The 23,000-nt window shown below is 47.0% G+C and overlaps 1 protein-coding gene across 2 annotated transcripts in view; it reads right to left on the reverse strand.

Moving 5' to 3' along the window:
* Nucleotides 1-23,000, reverse strand: part of KCNH1 (potassium voltage-gated channel subfamily H member 1) — a 388,389-nt gene that overhangs the window by 92,867 nt on the left and 272,522 nt on the right. For both annotated transcript variants that reach the window (XM_045983592.1, XM_045983593.1), the window contains exon 9: nt 17,408-17,660. In XM_045983592.1, the coding sequence (XP_045839548.1) occupies nt 17,408-17,660 (253 nt within the window). The remainder of the gene's footprint in view (nt 1-17,407; nt 17,661-23,000) is intronic.

A 23,000-nucleotide genomic window follows, 5' to 3' on the forward strand; every position in this document is an offset into this window, starting at 1 on the left:
CCTAATCTCCTTCCCCTTGAATCCGGACTCTGCCTTAGTCCCATCTCTAGCTTGTGGAAAGGATTTTGAGACCAGATCATAAAAAATCTTGCAGCTTCTGCCAGGGTCTCTTGGAACACTTACTGTAGGATGCTCCCTCTTAGAATCCAGGAACCGTGCTTTTAGAAGAACAAACCACACCAGAGGTCACATATCAGTGCTCTGGGGACAGCTCAGCTGAGCTCCCACTGACCGCCAGCCTCGCCTGTCATGTAAATGAGCCGTCCTGGTCAGCCAGCCAGCCCAGGCAAGCCTTCAGATGCCCACAGCCTCGGCCAACACTGGCGTGCAGCCGCATGCAAAAAGCCCAAGTCAGAACCAACCGAGCTAAAGACCCCATGGAATGGTGAGACACAGGCATCAATTTCTTATATCATTAAATTTAAGGGAGGTTTATTATGCAGAAACAGATCACCAGAACACACAGGTTCATGGAACTCTGGACTGAGACGCCCAAGAGAAATTACTTAGTAGGTTAGCTAATATTTCACCAGAACATTGCAAAGGATCCCAGCCCTGTGCTGGGCACTCCACTTCCTGCTCTGACAGAATGGGACAGAAAAGAGCAATGAAGGGCTCTAACAGGAGCATATTCTCCTGAGAGTTTTGAGTATCAGTCAGTGAGAATATGAGGCATTAACAAATCTTACAGCCTCCTATTGGGATGAAACGTAGTACGACAAAGCCAGAGCTACTGAACGTAGATTACCATGAGTAATCTTGCCTGATTCTCATTAAGATCATAGCTGACTCTTGAATGGGTTTGAGCTGCGCGGGTCCACTTACATGTAGATTTTTTGGATAAATACAGTAAACCACTGTAAATGAGTTTTCTCTTCCTTATGATTTTTAAAATTACTTTATTATTATTATTTTTATTTGAGAGAGACAGAGTGAGAGAGAGCGAGCACAAGTGGGGTGAGGGGCAGAGGGAGAAGCAGACTCCCCACTAAGCAGGCAGCCCAAGCCCAGGCTCAAACCCAGGACTCTGGGATCGTGACCTGAGCTGAAAGCAGATGCTTAACTGACTGAGCCACCCAGATGCCCCTCTTACGATTTTTTTAATAACATCTTCTTTTCTCTAGCTAACTTTGTTGTAAGAATATAGCCTATAATACATATAACATACAAAACACATGTTAATTTACTGTTGATGTTATCAGTAAGGCTTCTCATAAACATTAGGCTATTAGTAGTTAAGTTTTTGGGGTTCAAAAGTTATATGTAGATATGCACAGGGTCAGCGTCCTTAACCCCACATTCTTCAAAGGTCAATTGTCCTGCATTTAAACAAAACCTAATGAATGAGCATTACACTTCTCAAACAAACTTGGAGTAGTTTTTCCAATTAGAAAAGAACCCAGAAAGTAAAATAATAATTCCTCATGTATGTTTAACATATGATTTACCTGTAGAAATTCAAACTATTGCATAAAATAAAGGACAACCATATTATGTTTGAAACACATCATGAAATTAATAAAAGCATCTTTAGAAATGACAACAAGCCCACTGGAGAAAGTTTTCCAATCTAAGGTTTTAACAGAAACAATAAGTAGAGATTAGTTACTACTATATGAAGTATTTCATGGTAAGATAATCATGATTAATCTATAGGGTCCAGGAAATCAAAGTGTTGTTATAACTTGGATTTGATTTTCAACCCAAATGGAATACCATACGATCTTTCTTCCTTTCAAGGCAGCAATTTTGGTATACATGATCTGTTAGTGAGATTTAAGAGTGTGGTGTCAGGGGGCCTGTTAGATTCAAAACAAACCTAAGCCTCTTCTGGCAAATGAGAAATATATTTATGACATGGAACTTGGGAAAACTGTCAAAGGGGAGGATACAGAGCTTTGGGCGCTGCTTGTAAGTTATGCACAGCTCTGGGAATAATGACTTCCCAGGTCAGGGTTATGAATCAGAGGCCAGGACAAGCCCTACACCCACATTCATCCTGTGTTCCTAGCATGAAATGATCACTCACTGAAGAACAAAAGTTACCCCAATGCACTTGGCAATCAAACTACTGAGGCAATCAGCTTATTGATTTATTTATTACACTGAGGCGCTGGGTGCAGAATGTTAAAACCTAACGTTCCAAGTTTCTAAAATACATTCTAAGTGGATGTTCTGAGCTGGGGAAAAGAAAAAAGAATGAAACAGGGAAGTAAGGAAAGGCAGTCTAATTAAAACTTCAAGCAAACATCCCTGTGATAATTAATCCTCCTCCCCCTTCCACCCCCACATCAATGCAGCTGTCTTTCCCACACCTCCACCGTTGCAGTGGACATAACCCCATGGGGTACAGCTGTGGGACTGAAGAACCTTCATAAGACATAGGTGGGAGGTCGACACAGAGCTGAGGTGGTGCAGGGAGAGGGAGGGGGATCTCTGCAAGGAGCACAGGAGAAAAAGACCTTGTAGACAATTCAATTTAAGGATGGGCAGAGGCAGGAATGCCCACATGTGGGGGCTTGATGGGTCAAGGAAGGTGGGAGTGGGGGGATTGGAGGGGTGATCAGGGTAAAGTCTAGAGGTGCTGGAACTGGGACCCCAGGAGGATCAGACAACCTACCCCAATGCTAAAAAGTCACAGGGAAGCAATTCTGCTCTGAAACTGACAATTGGAACCCTTCAGAAAAGGCCCTGTTTATTCAAAGACGGGCTCTAAGTGAGTTTGGCAGGCCAGAGGGGTAAGAACAAAACTGCAATCTCCAGCTGCTTCTCTTCACTATTCCCTATTGTGTGCTGGTACAAGGAGCCCTCACAGTGGTAACCTATATTGCCAAAACCTAATTCTGCAGTATAAGTTACTATCTGCTTCTAAAGTCACCAACCATTTCTAGAACCAAAGAGAAACAACTCATTCAGTCAGTCGTGCAACTTTTAGCAGGCACTGTCCTAGGCATGAGGTAGAGCAGGGGAAGGACAGACATGATATAGTGAGACAGAGACCCAGCAAACTGTAACATTTCAGGAGTGAATGCCTAATTCTAACATGATAGGGCACCAGGCAGAAGGAGTGTCTGGCTCACGTCAAGGGGTGAAGGAAGGCTTTCAGGGAGATAGGATGTCTGAGCCAAGACCTGAGGGACGAGTTCCAATTAACCAGCAAAAAAATATACAGCACAGAGATGAGTCCAGGGAGAGGAAACAACAGATGCAAAGGCCCTGAGGCACGGCATAGGGCTCTACAGCAGGAGGAAAGGGAGCGCCTGAATTATCCCATGTTTTGGATTATCGTTCCTTCACTCAATGTAGAGATGAGTGTTGCCAGTATATTTTGTAATCCTTTGAGGAAAGTATGCAGTCTCCTCACTAAGCTGCAAACTCACCTAAGTGCCTTCCATACACTACACAGTGAGCCAGTGATGCCAACTTGTTGAGTCACTGCTTAAAGATCTGGATTCATGATGCTGTTAGGGCCACACTGGGGCTGCTGAGAGTGGTGCCAGGACACAGGGTGCAGGGGGGCCAGTTCCCTCACCCTACCCTACCATCTAGATCCCTCCTCTCTGGGGCATCAGGAGGTCCTCTGCCCTCAAGCCATTTTAAGACCAGAGGGGCCTCGTCACTCACTTCATCAGGGTGGTGAAATGGGACCATTGAGAGAGGCTCGGCCATTCTGTCTTCTGGCCCTGGGAATAATTCTGCTTATGCGACAGAGAATAGGGGCTGGACAAATATTTCCAGGTAAGTTCTGAGTAGACCGAGTATAGTTTGGGAGGATGAGGATGAGCACAAGGGAAGTTCAGACCTCCTGGATTCATCACATAAGCCAGGGTTGTGACATCTAGGTCCCCTCCTTGGTCCTCAGAGATGTGGCAAAGATACTAAGAGAATTTGCCAAGTCTTGCCCTCCCTCCCTGGTGCCGCCCCGGGCACGGCATGTTTTCCAGGCACTTTATCGAATTCCCGCAACTCAAGCCTCAGGGCCAGACAGGTTGAACTCCCCTGCTGGGAGCCTGAGGGGGCCCCTGCCCCCTCTTTTCTTCACTCTCTGCCCTCTAGCCACACTGCGACTCCTACAGTCCCTTCAAGTCTGGCTCCCTACTCCCCTCAGGGCCTTGCCAGCACCATCCCGGACCTCCACCCTGCTCCTTGGTCTAGATAACTTCTGCTCTGGCTTCCAAACATGCTCCAACCTCCTCCCTGAGCCCTTGGCCAGAGCATCTTCCCATTACGTGTGTCCGTGGTCCTCTGGAAACACACCCCGTCCCCAGAAGCCCTAGATCCCAGCAGTGGCTCGGGTGCATGGTGGACACTCAGGAGATACTAGGTATGGAGATAAAACAATGCACTGGGCCTCTTCCTAAACCCCTCCTAGTCTCAACTGACCCAGCTAAGAAATGTGGATGCTAAGACCCACCTCACAGAGCCGTGGTACGGCTTACATGAAATTAATGTGAACAAAGCACTGAGCGCTAGGCTAGGAACACAGTAGGTGCTCAGTAAACCAGAGACACAGTAAAAGAAGAATTCTCCTAACGCCCTGTGAAGCAAATTCCACAGAGATCATCAGGCCCATTTTAAAGAGAGGAAAGTGAGCTCCGGAGAGTTTAAATGATTGTCCAATTCACCTTGGTCAGGCACCATGCTAGGTGATGGGAAAAAGGATAAATCAGAGTCAGGGTTGACCTTAAGGAGCTACGGCCCAGGAATCCCCATGTTCTCCAAAACTGGTTCTCTCCTCTTCTAGTAAAGGAGCCGATGACTTGTAGCTGGGCACAAAGATGACCGGAATAAAGACCGTGTTGTGCCTAGCTGTGGCCCTTCGTCCAAGTTCTGGTTAAGGCGAGGGTTGCAGAAGGAATGTGTGCAACTTCAGGGTCCTGCTCTGCCCTTCTCCTCTCCTCCCTTCCTCCTGGCTGGAACAAGGATGTGAGTGCTCTTAGACCAGGAGGCCAGGGTAACAACCTAGTTAGGATGAAGCCAGAGGCAAGAAGCAAGCAGGGCGCCCAACACCATGAAATGGACATACCAGCTCTAATTCCTGGGCTGCGGCATGAGAGAAAAACATGTTTCTGTCTTGTCTAAGCTTCTATTACTTTGGATTTCTGGTGGAGCAGCTAAACCCGCATCCTAGCCAATTCCGGAGTCCATAGTCTGGTGGGGCAGTCCAGTGGGTTCTGCTGTGGGCAAGGTCCATCCACGCCTTTCTCCCCCTGCTACAGGGAAAGGCATGGGCTTCCATGCACCAGAAGGGCCAGACACTCACATGATGATGGGGCTCTGAAAGCAAAGCTCCAAGGAATTCAGTGAAATCCCTTGGTGATACCCACCCACTTCTCAGACCAGAGACTGGAGGCCAGAGCAGGGGTAGGGTGGGCAGGATCTGCCAAGGATACACTGTGTACCAGGCCAGACTCCAGCCAGGGACGCTGCCACTGACACCCACCATGTCCCTTACCCCAAAGATGATGAAGTCCAGGCTTTCCAGCTTAATTTGGAATCCTTAACCCTCCCACATGCATCTATGGCTGCTTCCCTCAGGTCACCTGAGACCACAGGGAAGAGTAGATAAGGAAATTTTGACACCTGGTAAATTTTGCCTTCTTTTATTTGTAATGAAGCTACAAAGTCCCCCCCCCCCCCTTTTTTGCTCTTACTGAGAAAATAAATGCTGCTGGAAGTCTGTGACCTCTGCTTCACTTGCTACAGCTCAGAGAAGTGAGAAGGTCCATCCAATACGGACAGAGTGGAGACCTCATTGATGCGCTTTCCTGTCCAAGTTGTGAAAATATACCACTCAGAACAAAGCCTCGGCTTTAAGTGCCAGGTCTTATCTGAGTGTGCTGTGGTGTTAGGTACTGAGCCAACACATTTTATTGGATTTCTTTTGCCAACAAAGAAAGTGGGGCCTGGAGATGTTCAGGAGGCCTGGGCTCCAGGCAGAGGCACGCAGGTCACCCCACTTCTCTGACGGGCATCTCCTTCTAGAGAGGCTTGGTCTTTAATTTAGCTTTTGTAGGAGAGCTCAGAGATGTTCAAGAAACATCTGTCTTCTTTCGAAGTTAGTACAAAGGAGAACAATTGTTAGGGTCTTCAGCAAACTACCTCTAGACATGGGACACTGGCGAGGGTCCGCCACATCCCTGGTCAATGAAACCCAGGAACTGTCATGTCACACACTGGCTCTGATGGGAACTTCCCCTGCCTCTTTCTCCTGGACAGCTATAAGACTGGGGGTTCCCAAAGGTGGGGTTACATCTCACCATCTCTTGGCACCCAGTTCATTCCAGTTCAACAATTTGGCCCCACCTACCACGGACCAGGCAGCGTTCCAGAGGTAAAGGGGCACAGAATACGGGAAAGTTGTCTCTACATTCAAGGGGCCTCCATGGTGAAAGACAAACCAAAGGTGTGTAACAGCAAAGTATAGAACGGCTAGGCAAGAGGCCTGAGACACATGGAAGAGATGGGTAATTTTTCCGAACAGTGAGAGGGGAAAAGCTGGATGGTTGGAAATGAGGTTAGCTGGTCTAGGCTATTCTCCTTTCTTTTATGACTCAATGTCAGGATAATAGTATTTACAACATCTCTACACTCTTAGGGTTAAGGGGTGATTTACCCCCATTTCCCAATGTTCCTCTTCTGTAAAGGCAACCCTAGTTGTACCACACTCTTGGGCTCTCAGTGGCCCTCGTCTGTGTGAGGAGTTTGGAAGAACTGAACATGCATAGTAGGCCAGCCCCTTGCTCTCTTCAGAATCTGCCTGCCTGCAGGAAGCATGTTCTCTCCATGCCTCCAAGTCGTACGATCTGTGAGGCAGACCCTCACCAGGGTAGGCTAATTCTTGGGTTCCATATGGGGAAGGCCTCTTGGATGCAGATACAAAGCATATTCTTCGATATTAGCTTAATCACAAAAAAGAGGTGATATTTTGACAGGTATCTCTCTTACTTATTTCTCTCTTGGTTCAGAACTCTGAAAGATCTTTACAATTTATCAAGCACCCTGGAACTAATGGCCACCTTCCCCCATTTCTCAAGTTACTCTAATCTTGCTTCTATCCCCCAGCCCCTGCTAACACTACTCTCACCACAGTCAATCATAGCTCTGTTCCTAATCAATCTAAAAGGTATATTTTAGTCCTCAACTTATTCTAGCTCTTTGATTCTAATATACACTTAAGTTGTCGAGCATTTTTTAATCTCTGAAATCAGAACATGTCTTACAGTCAACCATCTATCACCATTTAACTGGCAGCATCATGTCTCAGTGGGCCATAAAATACTGGCGTGTTCCCTCCCTCATTCCCTGTCTTCTGTGATAGCCCCTCCCCTCTGCTGGCAGTCCCACACTGGCCTCTCCACCTGTCCCCTATAAAGGCATTCCTCAGGGCTCTGCTCTAGACCTTACTGCTTCTTGCCCTTCCTTCTCTCTGGGTTTTTCTCAGCCTCTCGCCTGGCTTCAGCTGCCACCTGGTTCCTGATGGTCCCCATGTTTATGCCCCCAGCCTAGGTCTCTCTTCTGAGTCTAGAACCTCACACTGGACACTTTCACTTTGTTCAACACCACAAATCCCAGAATGGAACTGGTCCCACCCCCAGGTCAGCCTGCCCACCCTCCAGAGTTCCCTGTCCTGGTGAAAGTTGTCCAAGTCATTCCTGACTCCTCTCTTTTGCTCATCTCCATATCCAACAAAAGACCAAGCTCTGATCATTTTATCCTTCAAGGATCTCATAAATTTGTCTACTCTTCTCCATTTCCACTGACATCAAATCAATTCAAGCCACACTCATCTCTCAACATCATCCTTTCCGGTCTTCTTGCCTGCTATCCATTCTCTTTACAGCATCCAAGATGACCTCTCTAAACACAAATATCACTCTTCTGCTTTAAAGTCTTTTAAAATACTCGGGGCACCTGAGTGGCAGTTGGTTAAGTGACTCTTGATTTATGTTCAGGTCATAATCTCAGGGTCGTGAGATCAAGCTCTGAGTCAGGCTCTGCACTCAGTGGGGAATCTGCTTGAGATTTTCTTTCTCTCTCTCTCCTTCTCCCTCAGTCTCTCTCCCCCCATGCCTAGCCATGCTCTATCTCTCCCTCAAGTAAATATATAAATCTTTAAAAAAAAAAAAAAAAAGGCTTTGAAAATGCTGTCCCCTGTGCTTAGAACACTTTCTCTTTAATCCCCTATTCCAAACCCCACTACCACTGCTGCTTCCAATGGAGTTCAGTTCATCATGCAATTCCCAGCTCAGGTACCATCTCTGGCAGGAAGCCTTCCTTGATTTCTCTTGGCCAGGATGGATTAGATGTCTGTCTTAGAAGCTTCTTTAGCATCTTGTTCTTACTCCTATTGCCCTTGGCATACTATGTTATAAAACTGTGTGTTTATCTATCTCCCAGATGAGGCTATTAACTCTATCCCAGGTGTGTCTGCCTGATTTGCTAATGTATCTTCAATCCCCAGACTATACCTGGCATGTTTATGGAGTGAATAAATCAATACATCAAGAAAAAGATGGGTCTGAGGTGAGCCAGGATATGAAAGACTTAGAATATCTCAGGATGGCAGCTTTGAGGAGAGGATTGGTCCCCAGCCCCAGTGCAAAGAACCCGGGTGTCCTCAGGTAGCTACCTTGTCAGCTTGGCCCAAGAAGGAATTTGCTGACCTGTTCAGAAACAGTCCCATAATTCACTCCTATCTAGCCAATGGTAAGCTGAAAATTTACAGATGAATTTAAAAATAAGATGTAAAGATAATGAATGTTAGAAATCACCCTATCGTACAAGTGCTCTCCTTTAAGGAATAAAAATTTCACCCAAATGTGGGTCACCAGCCTTCCTTGTGGAGACTACACTGAGCAGGAGCAAACAACACTGGCCTCTCTGTGTGAACACAGATGAACGCGGACTCACTCGGCAATGGTTACGTTAATGCAATGGCTTGGAAACATCATGATGCTCTCCTATTCTTTGCCACTGCAATTATGTAAAATTAAATTAGCCCAATGTGTCTCTGCTAAGTAAACAGATCACAAATCTCTCACTGAAGGCAGGTGATAATTTCCAAGATCACTGCAGATAAGAATTGCAAATTGAGTTGATTTTTTCCCCTTCCTGTTTATAAAAGAATCCATGTGCGCTGCAGAAAATGACTGAAATATACTGAGAAATGGAAAAAATATTGGCTCTGCAGGCCGCCACCTAGAAAACTCTGAACATTTTGGTACACTTCCCACCTTGCTTCTTGCAAGTCCACTTTTATGCAGTTGGGGTTACAGCTCATAGAGCTACAGACTCTGCTTCCCGCCCCCAACTTAACATTATATTTAAAACATTTCACATGCCGATAACACTTTTTATATCATCATCGTAACAGCTGCCTCAATTTACCATAGTTTTTTAACCATTCCCCTCTGTCTGGGCACTGAAGTTGTAAGAATTTCCTTTAGAAAGATCTATTGACTTTGCTAATTACCGGTGTCTTCAGAGACTACAAACCAATTTTTTTTTTAATTGCTTAAACAAAAACAGAATTAAAGAAGCAGAACCTGGTCCCCACCTCCACCCCACCTCAATGAAGTACCGGTGTGCATTACCCGACACAAACGTTAGGCATTTTGGAAATTCTAGATTATTCCTAGGCTAGCTTCTCCCTGGGAGTGTGGATTTAAAGTAATTGCTTCGGTTGATGGAACATGAATATTAATGCTTGGTTGGAGCATTGAGATGCTTAAACACAGCCCCCTCCCCTTGGGTTGAGCTTGAGCAAGTGAAGTTGTTATATGGTGCCCTGCGGCCATATTCTTCCAGCAGCCAGGCCAGGTCCCCAGGGCAGTGGGGGGCAGGGGCACTCCAGAAGATGGTAGCACAGGAAGTGGGGGACCTCTCCCTCAGGCCCTCAGCTCATAGGCATCTTGGGAAGCAGCTCCGTGAAGGATTTAGCTCCTCCATCTCCAAAATAATGAGGGTTTTACATAAAGTTGTTGATCTTTTCAAAATCCTGGGTAGATGGCCACTCTGTCCTCACCACCTAGCCATCTTCCTTTTCTAGAAGAGTTTCAGGGAGGGGTTGGATAGTACCCACTAAGTAGTGTCTTTTTTTTTTTTTCTGACTGGGTCAGTAAATAACAAAAGAAATCTGGCTGAGACTGCTTTCTGAAAAAAAAAGTTATTCTTTCAAATGATATCCTAAGAACCAAAAGAATATATGAAACAATGCTGACTTTCTCAAGTTCCATTTTAAATTAAAAAAAACCCAAAAACCCTCATTTTGAAAAGAGCATATGCTCTTTTAAAGAAGACTTGAAAGATAAATATATACATGACAAAGGGAAACAAAAATCACCTATAGCCTCACAGACTAAAAACATCAACCATTGGGGCGCCTGGGTGGCTCAGTGGATTAAGCCACTGCCTTTGGCTCAGGTCATGATCTCAGAGTCCTGGGATCCCCCCCCCCCCCCCCCCCCCCCCCCCCCCCCCCCGCATCGGGCTCTCTGCTCCGCAGGAAGCCTGCTTCCTCCTACCTCTCTGCCTACTTGTGATCTCTCTCTCTGTCAAATAAATAAAATAAAATCTTTAAAAAAAAAAAAAATCAACCATGACATGTGGGTAGAGATGATTTTGGGTTTTTATCTACAAATGTGTTCCTCCCCATAACTGAGATAATACTGTATTTAAAAATTATATTTTCTTACTTTACTTATCATAAGAGTTTCTAATCCCATTTAAAATTCCTCTTGAGCATTTTAAACAGGTAGACTCCCATTTCTTTTCTTTTCTTTTCTTTTTAAAGATTTTATTTATTTATTTGACAGAGAGAGACACAGCGAGAGAGGGAACACAAACAGGGGGAGTGGGAGAGGAAGAAGCAGGCTTCCCGCTGAGCTGGGAGCCCAATGCAGAGCTCAATTCCAGGACTCTGGGATCATGACCTGAGCCATAGGCTGATGCTTAACTAGTATCTTCAGACACCCGAGACTCCCTTTTTAAAAAAAATGCTCTGAAATAACTTGGTCATTTCGTAAAATGAATGTGATATCTGTATTCTCTCTGCACCCGTCTTGTTTGTTGGTTTGTTTTTCCTATATCCTAGTCCTTCCTCTGAATCCTAAATCCCTGTCTTGAGCCCTGGCTTCTTTCCCCGGTTCCAGACCCACTTTTCTGAGCTATCCACTTGGATACCCCACTGGTCTTTAAATGCAACAAGTCAAAGCCAAGCTCATCACCTTTCTTTCTCACTGTGTCTTGCTCCTGACTCGGCGTTGTCTGTCCAGGTGCTTCCGTCTCCCACTCACGGGGACGTCAGAATCACCTCCCTTAACTCACTCTGGCTCCTCCCCACATCCCACTCTGCACAGCCGTTCAGACTCTCCTTCCAGAATGTCTCATCAACATGTCCCTCCCATCAAACGTGGCCAAATTTAGCAAAAAAAAAAAAAAAAGACACCCTGTTTAGATAAATGGATACTTTTTTTTTTAATTTTTAGCATAAGTATATCCCATTCCATCTTTGGGAAATACTTCAGTCAAAAATTACCTATTAATAGGAGATCCAAGTTTAACTGGCTGTGCTGTATCTGACCTGGCAACCTCATCTCTATCTCCATTTCTACTACCCATACCTTACCACCTCTCATCTCTACTACATGCCAGAGTCACCAACTGTCCTCCCTCCCCGCTCTGTGTCTAGTTCATTAATTTTTACAAAACGCAGCTCTAATGGTGTCACTTTACCCATCACCTTCAGTGACTACCCACTGCCTAGTTCCTCATGCTGACATTTAGAAATGTCCACAGATGAGCTCTGAGCTGCCTCTCTGGCCTCAGGCCCCACTGTTGCCCCTTGGGGCTCTCAGCTCTAACTCAATTACTGGTCCTGGGCTTACACAACACACTCTGCCTCGCCAGGCCTCAGCTCACACTATTCTTTCCATCTAGAACGCCCTACCTCAGATGTCCAAATCCTAACTCCACCTTCACAGAGCCACCATCCTAGGCTAGGTCCTCCTCCTCTGGAATACAAATCTAACTAAGCAAAGATGAGAGGTTCTTCCAAATTAGAAACCATGAGAAGGGGGTGTTCATTAAAAAAAAAAAAAGATTTCACCTGTAAATAAGCATTTACAACTTTACATGTACATGTAAGGAGAATCTACACATAAGTCCTAGTTCAATAGTGACAGGACCACAGATCATAAGTTAATTCAGAGTGTGTGATGAGCCACAGCCTGCCTGTCAATCTTCCCCAAGACTGATTCCTTTCATTGGGCAGACTCTGGCTCATCCATAAGTTGAGAAGAGTTTCCACTAGCTGAGAGCCACACTTAGATCTGTTCCAAAAAGACAAAGCAAATTCAGTAGAATAAACCCTTCATCATTCCTCTGGCCCTCCTGCTTGTCCATGAGCTGCCAGAAAATAGTCCCTCCCCTCACCTCTCCCAGCCAGAAGCTTCTCCCTCCCCTAATATCTCTGGGCTCCAGCTCGTCCCCACATCTCCCTTCCACCACCATACATAGGCTCTCATCATTTCTCATCTGAATCTTCTAGCTAGCCTCCATGCCTGTGCATTTGTGGGACCCACATCTTCATGTCGTTCATGTTTGAAATGTTCTCTGAGCTCCTCATCTCCACAAGATGAAGTCCAGACCCACTATTCTGGAACCAGCAGCCCTTTACTGCTCAGTCTCTCCCTGCCTTTCAGCTCAATTCAGTTCCACTCTGCAAAGAGCCCCTGGTGCCTTCCATACGTTGGGCCAAGCTAGAGATAGGAAATCAAAGGATCTCAGCTCACAGACAGCTCAGGGACAGAGGAGCAAACATGCAATTGGCACAGTGTGTTGGGGTCAGGAGAAGTGCAGGAGACCCTGAGATTTCATTGGTTAGTGGGGGCATTCCTGCAGGAAGTTTGTGCACAGCCTGGGCTATGGGCAAGTCTCCAGCTCGGGGCCCATGGCTCTTCCCACTCCTCAGTGCAGTCTGGCCCAAAAGACTCTACCTTGCCCAAGGGAATGGAAACAACAACAACAACAACAACAAAACAAAACAGAAAGAAAGGACACAAGATGATCCATGGTTAAAATACAAATTAAGTATTAAAATACAAAACCCACAGAAGTTACTATAGGGACACTAAATCACAGGGAAACAAGATCATCTAAATCCTGCATATCTGAGATGGAAATGTAGGAAGACAGACCACACTCAAGCAGACAGAGCCCGGAGGAAATTCCATGACTCCTCTACTTTGGTCAAGTGTCACAGAACCAAGATAATGACTTACTTGCAGGTGCGTGGGCATCTCCACCACTTGGGCAGGGGCTATGCCTTTTTATTCTGACAGCTATGACAAAGTGGGAGAAAATGCCTTTAAACATATAATGAATAAAATGAACACGCTAAAGGCTTGAATTTACTTCAAAGAACCACCAAACTGAATTTGAGAAGACATGAGTGATTTCTAAGAGAATTCCAGAAGGAGACTGAGAAAATGTCCTCTCAATCGTAAGGCAGAGAACATCAGAGGAAAGGAGATCAGAAGAGATGATGCAGGCGTAGTCTCTGCCCTCAGTGGACAGCAAGGCTTTCAGTCCAAGGGAAGTACTGACGTTGGTGGAACCCGTTTTGAAACGGCAGACTTTGCGTCAGCCAAGAAAGCAATTTAGTGAGTCATGACGTCAATTTCTTTTTAAATGAAAGAGAATGGAATCTAATAGAAAGCACCAGGTTGCATCGCCTGCGGCAAGATAAGCACTTGAGCTTGACCTATGACTGTGTGCGCACATGAGTTTATCCATTCATGAGACAACACACCATCTCCTATATGAGTTGAGTTGAGAAAGTTTGACAAACACTCTTCTAGAAAACTTTTTTAGAAAGGGTTCTATTTTTAACATTTATTAAACACAGTTATGACTACATACGCTTTTCCTTATTCTTGTGCTAAAATTAAGCAGACTATTAGAACCGGGAGGAAGAAACAAATTAGCAGAATGTAAATGAGCGATCTGATAACAAGACAGTAGAGACAACTGAATGTGACAGATAAGCTCTAGGCTTTATTCTAAAGCCTCTGGCTTTGTGATAACTAAGGATTCCTTGGCTATTTATTTTTTCCTTGTTGGAGCACTAGATACAGTACCGTACCTGCTCAAAAATTACTTCTCAGATGACCCTCTAGAACAGGTAACACTTTTTTGTAACATCAGTCTTCGGTGCTTGTAGAAGCTCCTGGAAGGGGAGCTAATCTCTGGTCCACTGATACTCCCAATTCTATGACAGCACCTCGTAAGTAGTAGATGTTCAATAAATTTTGGTTGCATTGAACTGAAATGCATCAAAAGGCCATAGAGATCTAGTTTTAACAACCACTTGTCACCTGAACCCTCCTTGCATGAACAACTGATTTTAGTAAATTGAGCAAAAGAAAATCTATTTAGGAAGAAGCAACAACAACAGAACACTGAACTTAAGTTTCCAGGGAGCAAATAGCTGGGAACCTTATGCGATTTGGCCCAGACTTCAAGTTTGGTCAAAGGACTTGTCTCATGTCTTTTTATAGAATAAGAACCTCTTGAAATGTTACAGGCTACTTAGGATCTCAAGTTTGGACCTACTTTTTGGACCTAATCTGGCTCCTGGGGACACAACGAAGATGCTTTTTGTAGTCGGGACAGCTTGAGGGCAACAACTGCCCCGAATGTGAAGCTGCTGAGTGATTCCAGAAGTCCCGTCCGCATTGCTAACCGGAGCAGGCTGGATGCGCAGGGGGCCAGAGACAGAGGGCTGGATTTGGAGAAGCAGTCAAGTGGCCAAGTAAATCAACAGTGGATCAAGCCCTGGTGGGCTTCCCCACGAGAAGAGAAAAGAGATAGGAGACCCCACTGGGAAGCAGTCACTCGCCTTTGTCAAGCCCTTTACACCTATGACCTCTCTCTGGGCTTCATTGCCCAATCCTAACTCCTAACACACAACTGTGTGAGATGGGTCACTAAGGATGCCCCGCGGATGCATATGGGAGGGGGATGGTGCTGGTCACGGATGTAGATGCCTTGGAAAGCCGTTTGGTGAGTTACCAATAAGGGGGATGGGCCAGGATGTCCATGGCTCAGTCCTGAGCTGGCTTTTAGCTCAGGTCATGATCCCAGGGTCCTGGGATGGAGTGCCGCATCAGGCTCCTTGCACGTCAGGGAGCCTGCTTCTCCCTCTGCCTGCTGTTTCCCCTGCTTGTGTGTTCTCTCTCTGATGAGCAAATAAATAAAATCTTAAAAAAAAAAAAAGGGCAGAGATGAGTGAAGGATGCCCTTAACCAAAGGATCAATTCAAATTCAATTCCAATTCCAACTCAAAGAAGAGCTCACTAATCACTAGTTACTTTCTTAGCCAGGTGAATATCTCAATGGTGTTACCAATGGAAAGTCCTCTTTATCAAGGACACCGATGAGGATTAAAGGAAGGGATGAAGGGCCTCTCCGCCTCTCAGCCACTAAAGCAGTAGCTGTCCCCTTCATGTGCGCTAGTCCTACACACAGTCAAATCTCAGTTCTCTGTGGATGAGGACAGCAAGGAGCAGAATAACCCTGTCTACAGATTTTAGTGGAGAGCAGGAATCCACATCCTTATTTTAGCAAAGAATAGTTTCACCCTCCACCCCGCACCCAGTCTCTATCCCAGCCTCCCTCTGACCATCTGCCAGCTCATGCTGAAGGAATATAAATCATCCTTGGGTTAACCTGAGCAGAATGTAATCAAGAGGGAAAGATGGCTTGGGGCCAGGGGAGCAACAGGAAGGCTGCATATCGTGCATTCAAAAGTCAAGCAGGAACAAAGTTTGGAAAGTATATATATGTATACATATGTATACACACACACACACACACACACATATATATATACACACACACAATGTATGCTTAGCTACTTAATTTGAATCTCCTTTCTGACTTTCACAAAATGTAACCTCTCCCTCCCTCAGTTTCTTAAGAAATCATATATACAGGGTAAAATATGTCCACAATGTCTAGCAGTATCTGGAAATTTAATGGGCCAGCAAACTACGTAATGTATCCTTAGGACTGTGGTATTGCAAAATGGATCAGAGTAGAGATTTTGGACTCAGAGGTTTTCCAGGATGCTGGCTCCATGGATCTCATCCTAACCTCTCAAAGCTTTCACGTCTCATCTGCAAAATGGGGATAATAAAATCACTTCATAGGGTTACTGCAAGGATTAAATGAGCATATGTACGTAAAATGCCTGGCACCAACTAGATGAGCATAAATGGTGGCTATTACTTGATGGCTGATCCCTTCAGAGAGCTAGAAATGGCCCCAGTGAAGAGCTGTTCTGTAGCTTCCTCAGACGATCAGATGAATCTCTCAAAGGCTGCAGATGCTTAAAAGGCCAAAGCACCAACATATCCCCCCACAACCCCACTCCATCCCCCACATCCCTCAGTCCAGTGTGTGGCACACCGGCTTCCTTGTTATCCAAGTAGGAAATCCTGCAGTCCTCAACCACTCCCCTATCCCCCACCCCAGCCCCAGCAAATCCTCTGTTGACTCAACTTCTTAAATGAGTCAACTCCATTTGGTTCTCTCCCTCTGCCCACCACAGTGTCAGTCCAGGGTACCATCCACCTGCCCCTGGATAGCATGTCTCCAACCTCCTCTCCCTGCCCCAGCCACGCCCCTTGCAGTCACTCCGGAAGCAGCAACTATAGTTCTCTTTCTAATCTTCAAATCTGACTTACCCTCTCTCCTGCTTTAAACCTCCCACGCGCACCATAGTAAAGTCCAAGTCCCTCAGCGTGGCTCCCAGCCTGCCATGATCTGCCTAGGACGTAGCTTCCATCCACGGCCCTTCTTGCTTTGTTGCTCCAGCCGTGCCAAAGGGACACACCGCAATTCTACAAATACATCCTGCTCTCTCTGAGGGATTTCGCACGTGCTTTCCCCCTGCTGAGGACACCCCCTTGCCCTTCACTTCTCCAGTCTGTAGGTTTCAGCGTACATATTGTTTCTTCCAGGAAGCCTTCCAGACACTTGAATACTGAGTTAGATCCTTCTTCCGCAGTGTACAAGTGTCTGCTTATTTGCTCCTCTCCCCTAGTAGCCCGGGAGCCCCTAGAGGACAAAACCCATTTTTCTAATGCTTGTTAAAAAAACAAAAAACAAAAAACAAAAAACAAAAAAACCATTTTTGTCACTGAAATACCCCAAGTGCCTAAGACGGCGCCTGGCACAATGCAGGCACTCAAATATCTGTGTGTCGGATAGAGGCGAGCAGTTGGCCTTGCCCCGAGGAGCCTACTCTCCCTGGCTGAAGCCGCAGTGGCACTGAGCTGCCCAGTAGCTCGGCCAACCCTGGTCCCCAGAGGTGTATGTCCAGCAAAGTTAACCCACCTACCTAGGATAGCCACCACCTCGTCGTCCTGGATCACCTCCAGGGAACCAGAGACCACAAAGCAGAGGCTGTCAACACTCTCTCCTGCGTGGTAGATGAGGTCCCCCGGGGCGCAGTGCACTGTCTGGAACTCCATGGCCAGTGCCCGCAGGCAGCCGTCGCTGGCCAGCCGGAAAGCTGGGTGTTCCTTGAACACCTTGCGGTTCAGGTGCACACAGATGTCAGCTCTCATGTCCTTGGGGCAGATCTGCAGAACCTGGGCGGGCACAGGGAGAAAAAGTGTCAGGGTCCTCACTGCGCTCTCCAGCCTGTGGTCCCTCATGACCCCAGGACCCCAGGAGACTGCACTCCTCAAGGCACGGGTAGACAGCACAGCCACAGGACCTATCCCCATGGAGCTTACACTCTCACGAGAAAGAAAAGCAGCAAGCATAGAAATCCACGCTAAATGCTCAGAAGAAGGATCAGAGAGTCGGGGCTGGGAGTACGGGGAGCTCTTTAGATTAATAGCTGGTGAAGCCTTGTCTGGGGAGGTGACATGTAAGCAGATACCTGCAAAATGTGTCAGAAGACATCCCAGCAGCAAGGTCAAGATGGTAAGGGGACCTGAGCAACAGCCAGCGTGAAAAAGGGGCTCAGGGGAGGGCTTCAGGATGAAGCTTCGGGAGAATGCCCAGTATGCACGTACCTAAAGACCTGACGTTATGAAAAGCCTCTGACTTTATTCTGAGTGTGATGGGGACACTGGAGGAGTGTGAGGAGGGAGTGACAAGACCAGGCTGTATTTTAAGAGGATCACCATAGCTAGAGAGTGGAGTTCGGGGGCCCAGACCTTGGGGTGGCAAGGATGGAGGCAAGGATTTGAGTTAGGTCACTCCTGCAGGACGCCCTGTGAGAAGTGAGGGGGCCCAAACTGGGATGCTGGCAGGGAAGCCAGGGAGGAGTGGTCAGATTCAGGACGTATTCTGAAGGTTGGGCTCACACTGCTGATGGTCTGAGTATGTGTGTGGCTTAAAGAGAGATAAAGTAATATTTCGTGAGCACTTTCTCTGTGCCAGGCTTTGCTAAGTGCTTTAAAGACACTCATTCATTTCATATTTATTTATTGAGCCCTTATGATATACCAGGAATCATTCTCAGCTCTGAAGATGTAGCTGTGAGCAGCGCAGACAAAACCCTTTGCCTTTGTGTAACTTGCCATCTCGTGGGAGGAGACAAATCCTAAGCAAAATGAGTGAAATTTAGCAATGATTTTACATGATTGTTATGTGCATTTAATAGCTAATTTAATCCTCACATAACCCTCTGATGTAAGTGTTAGTATGGTACCATCTTACAGAGAAGGAAACTGAGGCACAGGGAAGATAAATAACTTCCCCAAAGTTGCACAGCCAGAAAATGGCAGAGCTGGGCTCCCAAATGAGGTAGTCTGAATCCAGAGCCTAGTTTAGATACTAACCATTTCCTACGTTACATGGCTACCCTAAACAAAGGCACTAGTAATTCCACTCTTAGTATCTAGAAACTCAGGGCAAAGTGAGAACGCTAAGAGGTCACGTGGGTCTTTCGAGAAAGGAAAATTTCTCAGCCTTTTCTAGGGGGAGAAATAGTTCCCTGAACTAAATTTTTATGAGAAACCACTGCACGGCTGATCCCATAGCAAGCATTAGGTAACACAGTAGGACGCGTTCAAGTGGACTCTTCCAGAGAAATTAGGTGTGTCCTTTAAATAACCCTTTCTTCCATTCTAGTGTAGTGAGCAAAGCTGGGGGCATAAAATCAAACAAGTTCAATGAAGACATTTCCTTAGGATGCTGGTTACTCCCACACTCCTGCTTCTGTGCCTTCACACAGGGCATTTGCCCCTGCGCCTAGAGCTCACCTTGGAATCTGTAAGTTTCTCCGCCTCCTTCAAAAGTCTGTGCAAGTTTCACCTTGCCCGTGACTGTGCTGCTCCTACCCTACCTTCTCAGGAGCCCTTGCACTCTGCATGGAGGTGAGGCAGTGGACAGAGAGGTCCAACAGTCCAAATCCCAGCTCCTTCCCCTCCAAGTGGCCTAACTGCTCTACACTCGACTTTCTCCTATAAAGTGCACACTGCTCACATTGGCTCAGGAGGATTAGTTAATCCAGGACATGTACCAGTATGGTTCCCCTGGGACAGTGTAGGACCCAGGAAGGGGCTCCATACACACCGGTCCCCATGCTCCATGTGCCTCTTCCTGCTTGTTCTGGGGTCTGGGATGCTGAGGAAGTGAGCAAGATCTCTGCGAGGGGAAGGAGCACTGACAGAGCAAAGGGACAGGAAAATTCAGACTGCCGCTGAGCACTTGCTAAGTGTTTCCCTCCTTCTGGCTCATTGAAAAACAAGACTCCTGGGGCACCTGGGTGGCTCAGTGGGTTAAAGCCTCTGCCTTCGGCTCAGGTCATGATCCCAGGGTCCTGGGATCGAGCCCCACATCGGGCTCTCTGCTCTGCAGGGAACCTGCTTCCTCCTCTCTCTCTGCCTGCCTCTCTGCCTAGTTGTGATTTCTCTCTGTCAAATAAATAAAATATTTAAAAAAAAAAAAAAAGAAAAACAAGACTCCTATAGAAATACAGATTTAATTTGGATCCTCTTCTCCCCAAGCAGAACACCAGGGGGAGAACTCTCACATGTCATGTCAAAACTGCCCAGCAGTTCAAAACCAACATTTGCTCTCCAGGTAAATTCACCTTTCAGTATTTGGTTTCCCCTGGGCTGGGCTTTGCCGGCAGAGGCTGCTAGTGAACGAGGCCTTGGCACAGAAACAATGTTTTATTCATGGGCCCTATTCCTGGATCCGCTGGAAAGCACTTGCGAGGAGGAGAGGGAAGCTGGGGGTCAAGCATTCTGGACTGCCATGCCATCAGGCACCTCCATCATTCTCCTGTTGGCTCCACACTGGGTGGGTTAGCGGGTCATGCACCCTTGTCTCTGAGCTGAATGCTCAGGAAGGGCACCTTCCCTTCTGTTTGGTCCTTAAGAGAAACCATTCCTCCTGGTTCTTGAGGACTTCAAAGGCCACAGGGAAATGTCACCATGGAGGCTCATGGAACCACCCCAGGCCGGACATGGTTGAGAGAATAGACTTTAAGATCAGGCAGACCCAGATTCAATTCCTGGCGTTAAGGTTTACTGATCCTGTGAACCTGAAGCCATACTTAGCTTCTTTTCCCAAGGCTTCTGTTTTGAACGTGAGTACAAAATCCTGAGGACTCCCTGAGCTGGTATGTGGTAAGTGCTGGCGCAGTGCCTTCCACACGCACCGGCTCAGTGCCTGTGAGCTTTAATTTCTGAGATCCTTAGCACAGAGGAGCAGTGAGTCAGGCTGAGGGAGGTCCAGAATGTCATAGATAAAGGGGCCTTAGCACTAAAAGTCATCTAGTGTCCATGTGTTATAGACATGGAAACTGAAGCTCAGAGGAACAGGCAACATGTCACTGGCTAATTGCTGGTCAAACGAGAGGAGCCCAGCACCCCCCATCCTCCCCACCATACCCCTAGGCTCCCGTGCTCTTCCCTGACCCTTCTGCCAGGATGGAAGGGACAGGAACCAGGGAGAGCCAGGCGACTATGGGACTGGACCCCTCCGCAGAAGCTGTCTGTCCCAAGTCCCTGCTGGGAAGAGCAGCCGCCTAGGCTGGCTGGGCCCTGCAGTGAGCTGTCACAGTACTCCCTCTTCCACCTAGGCCAGGACCTGGGGCAAATCCCAAAGCCTCTCAGGAAAGTGAGGCAGTGGAGAGGGGCAGGGCAGGCAAACGCTGATGGTGCTGTCTCCCACGGGCAGCCGCCCAGCCCAGCCCTGCCATGGGATGGGGAAGGGTTTCTTTCCAGACAACCAGATTTACAAAGCCCTCCTGGTCCCTGGGAAAAGGAGCCCCAGGGCCGACAGATCAAAGTTCCTTTCTGCTCCATCAGCTGCCAGGCACCCACAGAACCTACATGCCTTGCTAAATGAAGCAAAAACACCAGACTCAGTAAGGGCAGGTGGGTGGCAAAGCCAGGGACTCAGACCCACCCAACTGATGCCCTGCCTGGGGACAGAAATGAGGGCAACTCCATCTGGACTCATCTGCTCATCCTTCTTCCCTCCAGTACGTGTTTTAATTTAAAAAAATAAATTAAATTAAAAAGTAACAGTAGGAAAAGCACAAGCTTCCAAGTCAAACAAAACCAGATTCAAATCCTGACTTTGCCATTCTTAATTCTGTGACCAGAGACAGTTAACAAAACTCACCGGGTCTCTGGGTCCTTGTCTCTGGGGTCAAAATAGCAGCGGCTCCCTCCCAGAGCTGCGGTAGAGTGTCACTGAAGTGTGAGCGCTGGGCCCGCAAGCAAAGAGCATGGTGAATACTTGTTTTTGTTTTAAGATTTTATTTATTTATTTATTTGACAGAGAGAGACACAGTGAGAGAGGAAACACAAGCAGGGGGGAGTGCGAGAGGGAGAAGCAGGCTCCCCGCAGAGCAGAGAGCCCGATGTGGGGCTCGATCCCAGGACCCTGGTATCATGACCTGAGTCGAAGGCAGAGGCTTTAATCCACTGAGCCACCCAGGTCCCCCTGAATACTTGTTTTTATTTATTTATTTTTTAAGATTTTATTTATTTGACAGACAGAAATCACAAGTAGGCAGAGAGGCAGGCAGAGAGAGAGGGGGGGAAGCAGGCTCCCCGCAGAGCAGAGAGCCCGATGCGGGGCTCGATCCCAGGACCCTGGTATCATGACCTGAGTCGAAGGCAGAGGCTTTAATCCACTGAGCCACCCAGGCGCCCTTGAATACTTGTTTTTTTTTTTTGTTTTTGTTTTTTTTTTGTTTTGTTTTTAAGACAGAGAGGCAGGCAGAGAGAGAGAGAGAGAGAGAGAGAGAGGGAAGCAGGCTCGCTGCTGAGCAGAGAGCCCGATGCGGGACTCGATCCCAGGACCCTGAGATCATGACCTGAGCCGAAGGCAGCGGCTTAACCCACTGAGCCACCCAGGCGCCCCTGAATACTTGTTTATAAGGAGCGTTGGGGCAAGGTAGCCAGTGCTATTATGTTACTGTTGTGGTCATGGCTGATCTTCAACAAACCTGAATTATTCTTCCTTTTACGTGGGAATCAATTAAATTGAATTCAGGTTTTCCTTTTATTTTTTTTTAATTTTTTATTTATTTATTTGACAGAGAGAGAAGTCACAAGTAGGCAGAGAGGCAGGCAGAGAGAGAGGGAGAAACAGGCTCCCCACGGGGCAGAGAGCCCGATGCGGGGCTCGATCCCAGGACCCTGAGACCATGACCTGAGCCGAAGGCAGAGGCTTAAACCACTGAGCCACCCAGGCGCCCCCAGGTTTTCCTTTTAAACTTCCACCCTCGGCTGACCCTCCTGACAGAAGAAGAGGAGCAAGGATAGCTGCTCCAGTCAGCCGCATTTGGCTTCGAATGTGTCAGGTTTCTGCAACAGCGTTATCTTTCTGTTTTTCTTACTCTGACAGCGAAAGGAATCAGAATTCCCCAAGTACCTAGAGACTGGCAGTAAAAGGAGAAGTGGGGTGGAAAACACTGAGAAGCAGAGAAAAACGGACCCAGGATGACATGT

Source organism: Meles meles, chromosome 17, assembly GCF_922984935.1.
Source record: "Meles meles chromosome 17, mMelMel3.1 paternal haplotype, whole genome shotgun sequence".
Classification (NCBI taxonomy): Eukaryota; Metazoa; Chordata; class Mammalia; order Carnivora; family Mustelidae; genus Meles; species Meles meles.